Below are 17,170 nucleotides of genomic sequence, written 5' to 3'. Positions count from 1 at the left end.
AGAACAGGTCAGAGAGGTCCTTTCCACCACCAACTTAACCACAGTCGAATCACTACTGAAAGGGTACAAATCCCTTTGCCTCGATTGGTAAAGTTACGTTGCCTACACTGCTGCTACCACAGCAGGCAGCCAGATGCTGTACTGCTACCATACATGAGACAGATTCAACATACATACTCACTCACTCATTCATACAGATGATAAACACAGAAAGAAAATCTGGGAACACAAAATGTTGTTAAGGTAAATAGGATTAGATGCTTACTGGAAAAATTGATATTTTAATGTAATCGTGTGCCACTGAATGGGGACAAACACGAAGTACCACACTACATCACAAATAGCTGTGCGTGGCAGCATATGAAACGAATCCAAACAGAGACGTTTCAACATATAGCCCCACCACACAACCGAAAATGACCAACGTCAGACGATATCGACAGTGAAATGTTAATTAACAACGGCTGGGTGAAGCATTTTTGATTCTTCTTCACGACCTTAAGTTACGGCGATCTCTCGTTTGACTTGTGCCTTGAAAATGTCATGGTGCTCACCTGTCGAAACATCGACGGTTGTGGAAGACATCACCCGGCTGCATTCCCGTAGTCTATTTGAACATTCGATAACGCCGCGCCAAGTTTCGCCACTCGCAATCCACGAAATTCCATCGAAGCAGCGAGGGATTGCTCATTTCGTGGTTTGCTGGCACGACCTCGCGTCAGCGGCCTTCCGCAGTGCAGGCGAGGTCGACTGAGCGACCGTCTCCTGGTACGCTAGGCCCCAACTCGGCTGGAGAACTTGCATTTAGCGGGCGCCTTGACCCCGTGAGCGCGACGCAGGTAGACGGGCGGCTTCGTCGGCTATTTATTTACAAACAAGGCGGCCGGCAAGCATCGCCGGGGCCTCCCACTACGTGTCTCGTGACGTCACGGCAGCGAGAGAGAGTGCCGCGGCTGTCGCCATCGCCGGCACCGCCAGTTGGACGACGCTCCACAGACGGGACAGGTGCAACTGCGAGCCGAGCCGACTCCAGCGTACGTCACGCTAGTGCTGCTTCCAGAGACTCTGAGACGCCGCCACCCATGAGGTTAGTTGCCCGCATGCAGTCTTCACCGCGTTGTTCGTCGACGCTTGCAACCAGCTGATGTTGACAATTGCAGACTGGATATGTGAAACTCTGTGAAAGTGCGAAATGTCAAAATGTAAGAAAACAAGGAAAAACCGTGATTGATTCACAGTACGAATCATTTTATTCGAAGGAATGAAAGTTGTGATGGTTTCGCACCATTTGTAACGCCTAGCAGAAAAAAGTTGCAAAAGTATAACATGTTTAGAATTAAAAAATACGTAAAAATGAAAATTCAGGTAAACATACAAGTGCCATGCTTCATTAAAAAGGAATCACTGAATGTGCACAGCACCACCTCATTTATTTTTGAGCAATATTAAATTATACAGTGTTGACATCTAATTTCCCTCTATTTCACTTAAATAAAGTCGAGCGTAGCTGATAGATCGTTCTTTTTTTTTCAGCACTTAATTTGTTGTTCAATTGAAGGCTAGGCACGATACATGCAGTTTGAACCCCAAAAGTACGATATTCAGTTTTCTTTCATTATACTACACAGTACGCAGTTAACCTACAATGAGTTATACGCTTACATCATGTTGTGTTGTTTCCTTCTGAGCAACAGCTGTCCATTTGTTTGTTACGTACAAATTTCCTCGAATTCTTAGTTCAGTATTCTTCTCTATTCCTTCATAGAACACTGCACACAAAAACTTCAAGTCGAAAATAATGGAAATTAAGTCGAAATTACTGTGTGTTGTTACTCGTAGGAAAGCGAGAGAGAAACAGGTGTGCTTATCACCGCGTCCAGGCGGGATCGACACATTAAGCGTTACTCATGTCACAAACAGAGAACCGTACGCACTGCTGAATCTAGTGAAAGTGTTTTGAAGTAAAAGGAAGCGTCTCTGGTGATTCCAGCATATCTCAAATTAGTAGCCTTGGCACACCCAGTGTTTTATAGAAAAAAAGAGACGAAAATATCCAATTTTGGCAGTTTCGCCATTTTCATTTCTAGTCTTCGATTCTTCACTGAAGTTTAAGCGACTTTTAGTAAAGTACTAAAACTGTTGAAGTATTTATCCACAGGCAAACATTTCCAGCCAGGCGATCGCCTTCAAGTCACACACTGGTAACTGATGAAACATGTATAAAAGATGCATGTATGTGTGACAGATGAAGAGCGACAACAATTATGTGTTTGACGCCAAGTAACCTTACTTCAGCTTGATGTAGTAGTAATCTCTGACCTGAAGACGATTACTTGACCGGAACTGCTAGTCTGTGAACTGGTCTTGGTGATTCTATGATAGCAAACTCTTTCAGGTACTGACCGCCAGCTGCTCTGTTCGTCTTAGTGTGCTGATTAATTATACACTAACTGGTCATCTGCATACATACAACTACGGTATACCAGTGGGCAGACTGGATTCTTCTTCTTTTTCCTATGCCTTTGTGCCGAATCGCTGCAGGGTTGGTGTGGTTATTAACGGACTTCTTATGTTTTGTTTTAAGGGCTGGAGGATATTCCCAGAATGGAAAGTGTGTACCCCAATTGCCTGCTTGCGATGTTATTCATGTGGAAATGAACGACATTTTTCTGAATGTTTCCGATTCGTGTAACTGATGCGGGACTAGCACCCCAGCCGATATTCACCTGTTGAGATGTGGAAAACCGCCTAAAAACGACACTCAGGCTGGCCAGCACACCGACCTTCGGGTGGATTCAGCCTGGGACCGATGCACTTGCCCGTCCCGGGAGCGACGGTTTAACACGGATGGCTACCCAGGAGGGCCAATGGGCGGACTGGATTCCTTGTATCAAAATAAGGAAAAAAGGCTTATAAGAAGTCGGTTCGGAAACTCTGCTTGCGAATTAAGAGAATATCACGTGTACCTACACGTGAGTTGAAACTATTCATGATACTTGTCACTGCTTCATTTTGCAATAGTTTCACACTTAGAACGTACTGTTCAGTGGTCACATTCTTGTCGGTATTGTCGGTTGTATTAGAAGAAAACTGCTAAAACAGAAAAAAAATGAATAGGTTGCAGACGCTTGCTTAGAAATGCCAGCAGCTAAGCACACTGATAAAATCATAAAAGGCAACCACGACTGCGTCATGAAAAGACTTTTTCAAGAATGGAAACCACTGACTGTAAAACCTCTGGTCAGGGAAGGAGAAGGGCACGGTAAATGCGATAACCTGACCTCCCAGAAAATTTGCTCAATACAAGATGGAGTCAAAATAAACGAATAAGTGCCTCGGCTTATCTGTAGACACTTTACCGTTTATGAGGAAAAGACGGTCAAAGTTTTCGAGGTACTCTGTGCGTTTTAGTGAATAAATAGTTGAGCTGTAGCAGTGGGACACTGATTGGCTTCGCGGTCTTACACTTTAGTTTTTCGTTTGTTTACCAGTGTCCGTAGAAGTGTTTTCCACTGTCTATAACGTTCTACTAATTATATGTATGATGAATGAATTTAACCAAAGCACCAATAAATGAATGAGAAAATTATTTTAAATTGTTTTCGGTGACATTCTTGTAGCGTATTTTGATTCATAATCAACTGCAAGCAGCAATTTTCGGTAAAGCGATCCGTTATGCGTGGTTTTCCTGCTAGATTATTGCCAATGCTTTAAATCTTCAGCAATGTTAACGACGTTTCTTTTCCAAATGAGAATGATACAAAGAATAGTCACTGTGGCAAACCTGACTTCTCGCAACGATCCTGGTTTTCGGAATTTGTGTGTTTCGAATGTTTCTACGATGGGTATGATCCAAGGACATGCACCAAATCTTACTGTAGAATTAACGTAATAATAAAATATAAAAATTCAAGAAGATGGTAAACCCTGAAAAAATCATGCACATTCATTAATGTTATACATGTATGACACTATTGTGAAACCTAGTTGTTATTTTGCAATTAATATAACGACCTTGCATTTCCTAACTTGATAACAAACACTTGTGCAGTAGCTTGGGAACAATAATCGGATTTCGAGTACAGGGGGTAAAAGTGAGAGATCGCGACGATAGTCGGTGTGCCACCGTTTCGGCTGAGATTTTCGCGAGCTTAAAAGCATTTAAATTACTCGGAAAGCTTTGACCATCGATTTCTCAGAAACGTTGGAGTATCTATGGATAAGTCGAGACGTGTTCGCCTATTTTGATTCCTCTTCCACCAAGCGAAGTTTCTGGGAAATCGGATTATGGCACTTGCCGTGTTTTCCCCTCAAGAGTCACCACCACTCACAAGGAGTTCACATGGCAGTCAGTTTTTTGTATTTTTTTACATCTATGCAACGAGAAGTTCGGAACTCAGGTACGTCAGCAGAAGCAGTTCGATGCAATACTCAAAAATTCTTGAGAAAATTTGAACTTTTCAGACCGTTTTTAATGCGCTAAAGCAAAGTCAACTTTTCTCGAGAGGTCGTGTGGCTCTATGGTTCGGGTTCGATTCCCAGTCCCAAAAAACATTTAAAGAAAGGTGTAAGTTCCATGAACATTTCCACGAAGTCCAAAATACATCAGGATGGAAGGTATTGTAATTTGTAATGGATTTTTATTTAAACAGTCGTTTACCAAGGATCTTTAACTAAGAATTATATTTGCAATGAAAACTGTTTTTTTGGTTTAATATGTAAGTAAAAATAAGGAGACGTATATTTTCCATACAAATAAGAATTAGTGTGTTAATTAGCATGCACGTGATGAATTTTGTATGTATTCGAACTCAACGTAAAAAAAGAACAACGAAAAAGTAATGGCCGAAACGAGACTCGAACCAGTTGTTACCAGTCTCGAGCGCTACTGATTTTTTCCATCTTTATGTATTTTAAACTTCATGGTAATGCTAGAGGAACATAAACCTCCGTTTAAGAAATTGCATCAGCTGGGAATCGAAGCTAAAAGCTCTATGTCGCAGGCGAGCATTGTTTCACACAGCTTCACGGCGCCACGCGGGATTAGCCGAGCGGTCTCGGGCGCTGAAGTCATGGACTGTGCGGCTGGTCCCTGCGGAGGTTAGAGTCCTCCCTCGGGCATGGGTGTGTGTGTTTGTCCTTAGGTTAAATAGTGTGTAAGCTTAGGGGCTGATGACCTTAGCAGTTAAGTCCCATAAGATTTCACACACATTTGAACATTTTGAGCTACACGGCCTTCAAAAATAACAGACTTCGCTTTGGCATATTAACCACCGTCGGAAAATTTAATAGTCCACTTTCGCGAGAATTTATGAGAGTTGCACCGAATTTTTTCGAAGGATTAATATTTGAGCTCTAAACTTCACGTACCGCAAATATAAAAAATTACAAAAATCCTATTGCTGTGTCGTCCCCATCGTCAAATAAAATACTTTGGGCAATATTACAGGGTGGATATAATTAACACGTTATGATATGAAAACTAATAACCATACGAGTACCAAATTTGGCAGCACTAATGTAAGAACATTGGGAAGAGAGATAATGCTGAATCAGTTCAATTAAAACACTTTTAATCTGCTGCTACGGTACATCATACCATTACATGTCGGTACTATTACTGCTACAAAAAGGGCTAAACATGATGCCCGTAGTGTCCAGAAGAGTATGTAAACGCAGGATTTCATTCTGCACAACAGGACGGAGCACGTTCGTAGGTGTGCTGGCTACCTCTTTCGACATGCTGCGCTTCCGGTCAGAACAGGTGTGAATGTTCTCCTGGTAAACCTGCCCTTCAGGTAGCTCCACAACGAGAAATCACATGGAGTGGGAACAGGTGATCGTGCCGGCCAAGCATTTGGAAACGATCGTTTCCAAACATGTTTCAGAGAACTTCACGAGTGATGTGTGGTGGGGCCCCATTTTGTATGAAAACTGTTGAGTTCAGTGCGTCTCTCTCCTGCAGGGCAGTTACGAAATGCTGACGAAGGATACCGCAGTAGCGCTGGCCAGTCCCACATTACGTCTTTGATCCTTCAGAGGCAACCTTTTCTAAAAAGACTGGGCCAGTGATGAACGTATTCACGAAGCCACCCCATACGGTGAATTATTCACCGTACAGAGGAATTTCGTGCACAGTGACTGGAGGTGAAGATCCCACATTCGACATTTCGTGTCTTCACGTCACCCGTGAGAGAAAAATGAGCTTCGTCTGTCCATAGGATGGTGCAGAGCCAGGCCTCGTCAACTTCAATCCTTGCGAGAAAGGGGAGAGCGAAGGCAACACGTCGTTGTGCGTTCTGTGGCGCAAGCTGCTCTACGAGAATGGTACAGTGGATCGCGGGATGTTCAGCTGTCATGACGCTGCACGCGAACTGCCTGACGATCGGGAATTGCGCGCAGCGTTGTCTTCCTTAGCAACAGCGACTTCATCGACCAGCTGTGGTGCAACCGGTCATGGGGATACTTCCCGGAGCAACGCCCAGTTCTCCAGTTGACTCGAACTTTTTCATCATGCTCCGCACAGCAGGTGAAGAAAGACGACCCCTCCGTAATCCTTCCAGCCGGTGATATTCTCGAAGTGCAGCTGCAGCGTTACTTTAGTTTTGATTACAGAGCTTCACCAGTGATGCCCTACTCCTTTCGTCCAAGCTCATCTTGACACGTCAGCAAGTGCACTGCGAGTCGTCAAATGTGTGAGACTATGAATCACGATGACTGATTTCAATTTTTCAGAGCGAATATACTGCGGGTCTACAGCTGATAGCTATTCACTTCTTCATTATTAGCTTCAAGGACGAAGCAGCATTATCGAGCACTCGTGCTAGTTACATTAGACATGCTGTGGTCGTATTATCTGGCACACACATGATTCAGATCACATCGACCCGTGTGTCTCATTGCAGGCCAACTGTGGAAGCATTTGTCTGACCATTCGCCTGAGAAGAGCGGCATGCTAGAAGCTCTCTGACTCACGTGCTTGTATCACGCAATACGATGACATCTCGTTTGGACTCATTGAGAACGAGCGCTTCGTAATCTGGCTTCGGCCTCGAAACTCGTAGCGGCCAAATATATCTTGTAGCTGTGGAAGAGTTACTTCGCAAAAGTAAGTAAAATAATTATAACTACAGTAACGGGCAACTTTCCACAGAAAATCTCACTGTTCTCAGCATAAAATCCTCATCAGGGTGCTAACACAAAATAAAAGTAACGTTCAACTGTCTGAGTGTACCTCTACTGACGTCCAGATGAAATTCTCTTCTTTCCCAACTTCGGAAGAAAATTTTCTCACTTGCCATATCTTATGCCCAAGTCTCTGTTACTAGTAGATTGTGATGCAGACTGCACCACGACGCATAAAGTAGGTCACGGACTCCCATTTTGAAAAGCTACATGTAGTCTACGCTGCACTACTTGAACTTTTGATGTGCAATGTGTGACGAATTGATTTATAGTACGGTCGTTGGTGGTAACCCTGTGTCAGGAATGAAGTGCACCGAGCCAAGTGTAGTAATTTTACTTTGGCTTGGAATACAAACGTCAGTCGGCTCGTAACATACCTGTGACCTCGGTGGTGCTCGGTGCATTTCTGTGCAAGGCTGCAAGTTTCTTATGTGTCGACTTAGATACTTCGTCTTTGCAGGCAAAGACGTGAGCGAAGAAGGCTGTCGTGCTACGTTGCTCACAATAAAGACTGCTCCGTTGTTTGACGTTGAAAGGCCGTGCGTCCTTGACAAGGGTTTCATTTACTGCTCCACAAGAAGTCGGCCTCACGTTATTCGTTAAGATCCTCTTTTGTGTGTGTGTGTTTTTCCAAAGGCTTTCCCAGTCTCGTGCTTGATTTGTCTATTTGTTTATGAACAGACTCTACAGTGAGTCACGGCAAATTCGTGCAATGATGCTTCCCGCATCTGTTTCTAAATACCGGATTGTTATAATTAAACGTTTCCTATGTAACACATTGTAACATGGAAACTAATTACCGTACGAGTACTAGATGTGGGAGCATTAATGTCCACAGTATGGCGTGCATGATTTCCTTGCGTCACAGTGCCACCTTTCAGTTCCAACTAAGTTCTCTGTATTGCTAGAGATCTGCAGAAAATCGCTATTCATGGCAGAAGCCTCGCACAATCTTTTGTAATTCTGTGAACCAGATAACAAACAAATTCTAAAAGTAGACGTCATACAGTCTAAGAAAGTCGGTCAGCTATTAGTTTCGCTGCGTTTAGTCTAGAGGTATATTCATATATTTATAAATGTACTCTCAGTATGGGTGGGGGGGGGAGGAGAGGAAAGAAGTAGGAAAAATTATTTTTATAAGGCGAACTTGCATCCTGCTATGGTATACATACAGATGTAACATCTCTGTATTTGTTTGAAGAAAGAAGGAACATGTGATGAACTCTGATTAATAGTTAGTGTGCCCAGAACTATTGGTCTTGAAATATGAAAACTATTTCGTCATTCATGGCAAAATTAATAAGAGATCTCCCCCCTCCGCCACCCCTATAACTCGGATCCCAGATACGCACTTGGATATATCAATATACATTGTACACTTAGCAGTATTGTTGGAGCTATTCAAAGTTTGATTATTTAATTCCCTTTTAAAATATCGAAAAGGGATGCAAACTATAATAACGATGGTGACTATTGCATATGTAAGTACATGGTCTCCGCCACTGTGTCTACGTAATTACCTTTATGATGGGTGTAATAAGGAACAAAAAGTTATATGCGCATGAAATACGAAAAAAGTGCATTAACTTATTTTACATATCAAATTTCTTTAAAGATGTTGCACTTTTTAATTACAATTTTATTTGTGTGATTGAAGAAATAAAATACATCTTTCAGATGTGTTCACTAATGCTGCCAGCAGAACGAATATTTCGCCCTATGGTGACCACTCAGCACACGTGCTCACACACACGACTACGGGACAAAAAATGCATTCGCAGCACTCACAACTTATACGCAAAACAATGAGTAAACATAAACGCTGTAGTGAGTGCTGACCAAAGGACACTACGGTATTCTTTGTTCTGTGCAATTTTTACAAAAGTGAGGTGCAGTGGAAAAAACACCAATACAGCCTAAGAAAAAGTGATTTCAAAGAGGCGAAAGACTGAAGAAAGTGAATGTTCAACCTGTGTTATGACCTCAGTCTCTGCTAACAACGAAGGAAAATGCAGTGGCTTACAGAACATGTAAGCGATAGGCAAAATCACTGAGTATATTGTACGCCAATTTTGTAAGGATATAATGTTTTTCATCTGTAAATACGAAACTTTGTACACGTATTATATAGAGGGTCTGTACAAGAGCGAGGTACTCGAGGGCGATATTATGGAAATCGAAAAGGATGAAGATGAAAAGGGAGATATGATACTGCTCGAAGAAATTGACAGAGCACTGAAAGACCTAAGTCGAAACAAGGCCCCGGGAGTAGACAACATTCCATTAGAGCTTCTGATAGCCTTGAGTGAGCCAGTCATGGAAAAACTCTTCCATTTTAAACAGGCGAAGTACCCTCAGACTTCAAGAAGAATAAAATAATGCCAATCCCAAAGTAAGCAGGTGTTGATAGGTGTGAAAATTACCGAACTATGAGTTTGATAAGTCACGGCTGCAAAATACTAGCACGAATTCTTAACTGACGAAGTTAAGATCAGTTTGGATTCCGGAGAAATGTTGGAATACGCGAGGCAATACTGACCTTAAGACTTATTTTAGAAGATACATTAAGGAAAGCCAAACATACGTTTCTAGCATTTGTAGACTTAGAGAGAGCGTTTAACAATGTTGACTGGAATACTCTCTTTCAAATTCTGAAGGTGGCAAGGGTGAAATACAGGGACCGAAAGGCTATTTACAATTTGTACAGAAACCATATTTCAGTCGTAAGAGTCAAGGGGCATGAAAACAAAGCAGTGGTTGAGAAGGAAGTGAGACCGGGTTATAGCCTATCCCTGATGTTATTCAATCTGTATATTGAGCAAACAGGAAAGGAAACAAAAGAAAAATGTGGAGTTGGAATTAAAGTCCATGCAGAAAAAATAACTCTGAAATTTGCTGACGACATTTTAATTCTGTCAGAGACAGCAAAGGATCTGGAAGAACAGTTGAACGGGATGGACAGTGTCTTGAGCGGAGGATATAAGATGAAACTCCATAAAAGCAAAACGAGGATAATGGAATGCAGTCGAAATAAATCAGGTGATGCTGGGGGAATTAGATTAGAAAATGAGACACTTAAAGTAGTAAAGGAGTTTTACTATTTGGCGAGCAAAATAACTGATGATGGTCGAAGTAGAGGAGATACAAAACGCAGAGTGGCTATGTAAGGAGGCGTTTCTCAAGAAGACAATTTGTTAATGTCGAGTATAGATTTAGGTGTCAGGAAGTTATTTCTGAAAGTATGGAGGGTACCTGTGTATGGATGTGAAAAGTGGACAATAAACAGTTTAGACAAGAAGAGAATAGAAGCATTTGAAGTGTAGTGCTACAGAAGAATGCTGGAGATTAGATGGGTAGATCACGTAGCTAATGAGGAGGTACTGAACAAAATTTTGCAGAAGAGGAATATGTGGCACAACTTGACTATTGGAAGGGATCGGTTGGTAGGACACTTCTGAGGCCTCAAGAGATCACCAATTTAGTATTGTAGGGAAGCGTGGAGGGTAAAAATCGTAGAGGCAACTATGAGATGAATGCATAAAGCAGATTCAGAAGGATGTAGGCTGCAGTAGTTAATCGGTGATGAAGAGGCTTGCACAGGACAGAGTAGCATGGAGAGCTGCATCATACCAATCTCTGGACTGAAGACCACAACGACAACAACATACGTATTATGTACCCATATTTCTTGAATAATTACCGATTATTCTTTGTGAATACCGGTAATGGGGAAACTCGTCCGGTGGAAAATTTTCTGTTTGGAGTAAGTTTACGACGGAAAAACTAAAAATTGATAAATTACAATTGGACAGTTAGCTCAAAGGCCATTTTTCCTCCCGCACTATGCATGCGCATTCGTCACAACAATCACAACGTTAATTAGTACTATATAATTAATTTATATAAAATTAATTAAATAATTATATAATAATAGATAAAAATTTCTAAGTGTTCATTTGTTTTATTGAATCACAGCACCTGTCGCGACAAAATATCTCCAGGAATTGTTCCGCTCCTTTTCAAGTGATCAGTTTTCAATTGGAGTCCAGACACACTTAAATGTCCAACAACCAATTTTGTTCTTAGTATTTATTAGTCACGAAGGAACAGTTAGAAATGATACAGACTGACAATGACAGCTTGGAATACGCCTTTATTGTTGAGGACTATATGCTTGATAGAACAGTGCGCAGCTGCAGAATTTTTCCACCAGCAGTTTTACGGTCTCGCAACTGAGAGGCACTTGCTGAATACTGGTCTGGTGGCTCGCTCATACCTTTCGTATTTCGTTCTAGTCTGAAGTTATGATCGTTCGTTCAGAGAAGTTGCAGTTTCTTACGTCTCTAGCCAGATAAAAGGTCGTGTGTTTGCTGACGTCACTGTCGGCGGATTATTTGCTTCAACAGCAGACTTGCCCACTTGTCAGACGGATGTCTTCGCAGAATGACGCCATTCCGAGGACAGGTTTTCTGGAATGTTGGAGCACGACCTTCGCATACTCGAAGAGGGGAATTAACCAGAGAAGGGTCTCTCACACCTAGGAACTTGGAAAGAAATGCATCTCGCGCGCAGCGTACTGACAAAATAAACATTGTATAACGGTCGGCTAACGCGAGATAACAGCAGCGGCAAAAGCGGTCGAAAGTTCCGCAATCCTTCACACTGTTTCTAAAACCTGTGTAGTGGCTATCTGAATGGGTCTACTTCACATCATAAACACATACCCGCCAACGTCACGAATACACCGAAAAGATAGCACATTTCCTGAACAAAAGTTACTGGAATTCGAGCTGTGGCAAGAATATTTAAACTGTTTGCAAGTGGCTTCTCTCTGCATGAAAGTCTAAATAAGGTAGTGGTACAATATTTCTTTTTCCTCACGAGAGATTTCTTGTCATCTTCTACATACATATTCTTCAAGTCACTAGCGATTTAGTGTTCGAGGGAGAAGGAATTCTCTCTCTTTGCCTTCGAACTCATCCTAATCTCTTGTGCCTTATTCCCACTATCCCTATGCGTGATATCATATGGTAACAGCAAAACTCTCGCGCAGTCTTGTTCGAATTCTTTTAAATCACTTTCTTGCAAATGCTCTAAGATACCTGTTACAGCTTCATATGGATCGGGCCGATATTTTACGATCCTGTATTCGTTCTCTCTAGTCATGCCTACTTAGTAAGGTCTAGCGTCTCATTCAACATTTCCTTCGTAGATACACTGCACTTTCTCAGAAGTCCCCGCTACAAATTTAAATATTCCATTCGCCTTTCCTACCATAAGTTTGTCTTGATCGTCCTATTTCCTTTCGCTTCTTAGGATTATCAAAAATGGCTCTGAGCACTACGAGACTTAACTTCTGAGGTCATCAGTCCCCTAGAACTTAGAACTACTTAAACCTAACTAACCTAAGGAGATCATACACATCCATGCCCGAGGCAGGATTCGAACCTGCGACCGTAGCGGTCGCGCGGTTCCAGACTGTAGCACCTAGAACCGCTCGCCCACCACGGCCGGCTTAGGATTATCGGTATGTATATAAACCATGAGATCGACTTCAGATGTTCATCTCTAGCCTTATCTCGTATTATGAGTTTCTTTCTCTTTGTTTGGGGAAATATAATTCATTTGCCCGCATTTAAAAATACAGAACCATTCATTTCGTCAAGTGGCAATTGCTTTTTGAGTTTAAAATGCGTCAGCCATATGTGCGGGTTGGCTGCCAAATGGGCTGATACTCGGGGAAGATCAGTTTGCACTCCCTTCAAATGTAGGAACACGGGAGGCAATACTGAACCTACGATTTCTCATAGAAGGTAGGTTAAGGACAGTCAAACATCCATTTATAGCGTTTGTAGACTTAGAGAAAGCTTCTGACAATGTTGACTGAAATACCCTTTCAAACTCTAAAGGTGGCGGGCTGAGATACAGGGACCAAAGGCAGATCTTTGTATGCGACGAGTGGCGTGGTTCCTAGTTCAGTAGTTAGCTCACACTGTCCGAAACTGCTCAACCCCTCAGCAGCCAAGTAGTGTACGTCAAAATGCTCATGGCAGTCAGTATTCCTGCCACCACCTTGTCGTTTATGAAATCTAACGTTCAGATTTTCTGATAAAGACCTTAAAGAGCGTGTCACGAAGAGAGGTAAACATTTTGCTGAAAACGAAGGCAAGTGGCTAGAAATGAGTCAACCGAGTATCAAGTACGATAAAGTGCAAGGAGCATCTGTTTTTTTACCAATAAACCCCGAATGTCAAGGTTGAATTCCAGGATCATGATCTGAGAAAATGGCGTGTTCATAAAAGCAAAGCTGGGTGTCCGTCAGTGATCTTTGCTCGGCGTTCCTTTCAAACAGCTTACCCTGTAGATACATCACAGAAGCAAATAAAGAAAATTAAGGTGGAGCTATTGAACCTTATACCCCAATTCCAGCATCATTTCCGTCTCAGCTCACAATGTGCTCTTGGCAGTGTGTCGTATTGTGAGTAACAGTTTGATTAACCTATAAAGACGTCTGAATTTTCATTTTGTATTTTCCAGTATTCCTTCGGTTACTGTCTCTTGACAATAAACAACATTTCTGCCTTTGTGAGTAGGTTGTCAGCGTTTATTCCCTTTCTGAAATTATTTTTTAAGATAACAATTTCGGAGGTTTTAACATTTTGCCAATTAAAATCTACACTCCTGGAAATGGAAAAAAGAACACATTGACACCGGTGTGTCAGACCCACCATACTTGCTCCGGACACTGCGAGAGGGCTGTACAAGCAATGATCACACGCACGGCACAGCCGACACACCAGGAACCGCGGTGTTGGCCGTCGAATGGCGCTAGCTGCGCAGCATTTGTGCACCGCCGCCGTCAGTGTCAGCCAGTTTGCCGTGGCATACGGAGCTCCATCGCAGTCTTTAACACTGGTAGCATGCCGCGACAGCGTGGACGTGAACCGTATGTGCAGTTGACGGACTTTGAGCGAGGGCGTATAGTGGGCATGCGGGAGGCCGGGTGGACATACCGCCGAATTGCTCAACACGTGGGGCGTGAGGTCTCCACAGTACATCGATGTTGTCGCCAGTGGTCGGCGGAAGGTGCACTTTGCCGTCGACCTGGGACCGGACCGCAGCGACGCACGGATGCACGCCAAGACCGTAGGATCCTACGCAGTGCTGTAGGGGACCGCACCGCCACTTCCCAGCAAATTAGGGACACTGTTGCTCCTGGGGTATCGGCGAGGACCATTCGCAACCGTCTCCATGAAGCTGGGCTACGGTCCCGCACACCGTTAGGCCGTCTTCCGCTCACGCCCCAACATCGTGCAGCCCGCCTCCAGTGGTGTCGCGACAGGCGTGAATGGAGGGACGAATGGAGACGTGTCGTCTTCAGCGATGAGAGTCGCTTCTGCCTTGGTGCCAATGATGGTCGTATGCGTGTTTGGCGCCGTGCAGGTGAGCGCCACAATCAGGACTGCATACGACCAAGGCACACAGGGCCAACACCCGGCATCATGGTGTGGGGAGCGATCTCCTACACTGGCCGTACACCACTGGTGATCGTCGAGGGGACACTGAATAGTGCACGGTACATCCAAACCGTCATCGATCCCATCGTTCTACCATTCCTAGACCGGCAAGGGAACTTGCTGTTCCAACAGGACAATGCACGTCCGCATGTATCCCGTGCCACCCAACGTGCTCTAGAAGGTGTAAGTCAACTACCCTGGCCAGCAAGATCTCCGGATCTGTCCCCCATTGAGCATGTTTGGGACTGGATGAAGCGTCGTCTCACGCGGTCTGCACGTCCAGCACGAACGCTGGTCCAACTGAGGCGCCAGGTGGAAATGGCATGGCAAGCCGTTCCACAGGACTACATCCAGCATCTCTACGATCGTCTCCATGGGAGAATAGCAGCCTGCATTGCTGCGAAAGGTGGATATACACTGTACTAGTGCCGACATTGTGCATGCTCTGTTGCCTGTGTCTATGTGCCTGTGGTTCTGTCAGTGTGATCTTGTGATGTATCTGACCCCAGGAATGTGTCAATAAAGTTTCCCCTTCCTGGGACAATGAATTCACGGTGTTCTTATTTCAATTTCCAGGAGTGTATCAACTACAAATTGATAGGTGAATCTTGCCGTTGGTGGGGAAGCTTGCGTGCCTCAGCAACACAGCTCGCCGTACCATAGATGCAACCAGAGCGGGGCGATGTCCGTTGAATGGGCAGACAAACGTGTGATTCCTGTAGAGGCGCAAGAGTCTTTATGGCTGATTGTTCTGGCCTTGTAACATCAACCAAAACGGTCTTGCTGTGCTGGCACTGCGTACGTCTGAAAGCAAGTGGAAACTAGAGCCGTAATTTTCCCGAGAGCATGCAGCTCTACTGTGTGGTTGAATGATGGCGTCCTCTTGGGTAAAATATTCCGGAGGTACAATAGTCCCGCATTCGGATCTCCGTGCGGGGACTACTCAGGAGGTCGTCGTTATCAGGAGAAAGAAATCCGGCGTTCTACGGATCGGAGCGTGGAATATCAGATCCCTTAATAGGGCAGGTAGGTTAGAAAACCTATAAAGTGAAATCGATAGGTTAGTTAGATATAGTGGAAATAAGTGAAGTTTGGTGGCAGGAGGTACAGGAGTTCCGGTCAGGTAAATACGGGGTTAAAAAAAATGGCTCTGAGCACTATGGGACTTAACTTCTGAAGTCATTAGTCCCCTTGAACTTACAACTACTTAAACCTAACTAACCTAAGGACATCACACACACCCATGCCCGAGGCAGGATTCGAACTTGCTACCGTAGCGGTCGCGCAGTTCCAGACTGTAGTGCCTAGAACCGCTCGGAAACTCCGGCCGGCAAATACGGGGTTATAAACACAAAATCAAGTAAGTGTAATGCAGGAGTAAGTTTAATAATGAGTAAAAAAAAGGATAAGCTATTATGAACAGCATAGTGAGTGCATTATTGTAGCCAAGATAGACTCGAAACCCACAACCACCACAGTAGTAAAAGTTTATATGTCAACTCGCTCCGCAGATGAGGAGGAGATTGAGGAAATTTATGACGACATACGAGAAATTATTGAGATACTTATGGGAGACTGGAATTCGATAGTAGGAAAAGTAACAGAAGGAAAAGTAGTAGGTGAATATGGACTGGGGGAAAGGAATGACAGAGAATCCCGCCTGGCAGAATTTTTCACAGAGCATAATTTAATCATAGCTAAAACTTGGCTTAAGAATCATGAGAGAAGGTTGTAAAGGTGGAAGAGACGTCCAGACACCGGAAGGTTTCAGATTGATAATTTAATGATTAGACACAGATTTAGGAACCAGATTTCAAATTGTAAGATCTTTACAGGGTCAGATGTGGACTCTCACCACAATTTATATGCTATGAACGGCAGATTAAAACTGAAGAAACTGTAAAAAGACAGGAATTTAAGGAGATGTAAACTGGATAAAGTGAAAGAACCAGAGGTTGTAGAGGTTTTCACAGGGAGCGTTAGGGAGCAATTGACAAGAACAGGGGAAAGGAATACAATAGAAATAGAATGGGTGGCTTTGAAATATGAAATAGTAAAGGCAGCAGAAGATCAAGTAAGTAGAAAGACGAGGGCTAGTAGAAATCCTTGGATAATAGAAGTGGTATTGAATTTATACGATGAAAAGAGAAAATATAAAAATGCAGTAAATGAAGTGGTCGAAAGGGAATACAAATGTCTAAAAAATGAAATCGACAGAATGCGCAAAACGTCTAAGCAGGAATGGCTAGAAAACAAATTCAAAGCTGTAGAAGCATATATCACTAGCGGTAATATAGATGTCGCTTACAGGAAAATTAAAGAGACCTTCGAAGAAAAGAGAACCACCTGTACGAATCTCAAGAGCTCAGGCGGGAAGCCAGTCCTAAGCAAAGCAGGGAAAGCAGAAAGGTGGAAGGAGTGTATACAGTCTATACACAATGGAGATGTACTTGAGGGCAATATTATGG

At 43.3% G+C, this 17,170-nt stretch overlaps 1 protein-coding gene across 1 annotated transcript in view; it reads left to right on the top strand.

Moving 5' to 3' along the window:
• The first annotated feature begins 904 nt into the window (after positions 1-904).
• The window catches only part of LOC126161697 (facilitated trehalose transporter Tret1-2 homolog), a 356,281-nt gene continuing 340,015 nt past the window's right edge, over positions 905-17,170 (top strand). The window contains exon 1 of the mRNA XM_049917716.1: positions 905-1,087. Within this exon, the coding sequence (XP_049773673.1) occupies positions 1,083-1,087 (5 nt within the window). The 5' untranslated portion in view covers positions 905-1,082. The remainder of the gene's footprint in view (positions 1,088-17,170) is intronic.

The sequence above is a fragment of the Schistocerca cancellata genome, chromosome 2 (genome assembly GCF_023864275.1).
Source record: "Schistocerca cancellata isolate TAMUIC-IGC-003103 chromosome 2, iqSchCanc2.1, whole genome shotgun sequence".
Taxonomy (NCBI): Eukaryota; Metazoa; Arthropoda; class Insecta; order Orthoptera; family Acrididae; genus Schistocerca; species Schistocerca cancellata.
Note: the sequence above shows the minus strand (reverse complement) of the source record. Positions and strands in the feature narration are given on the sequence as shown.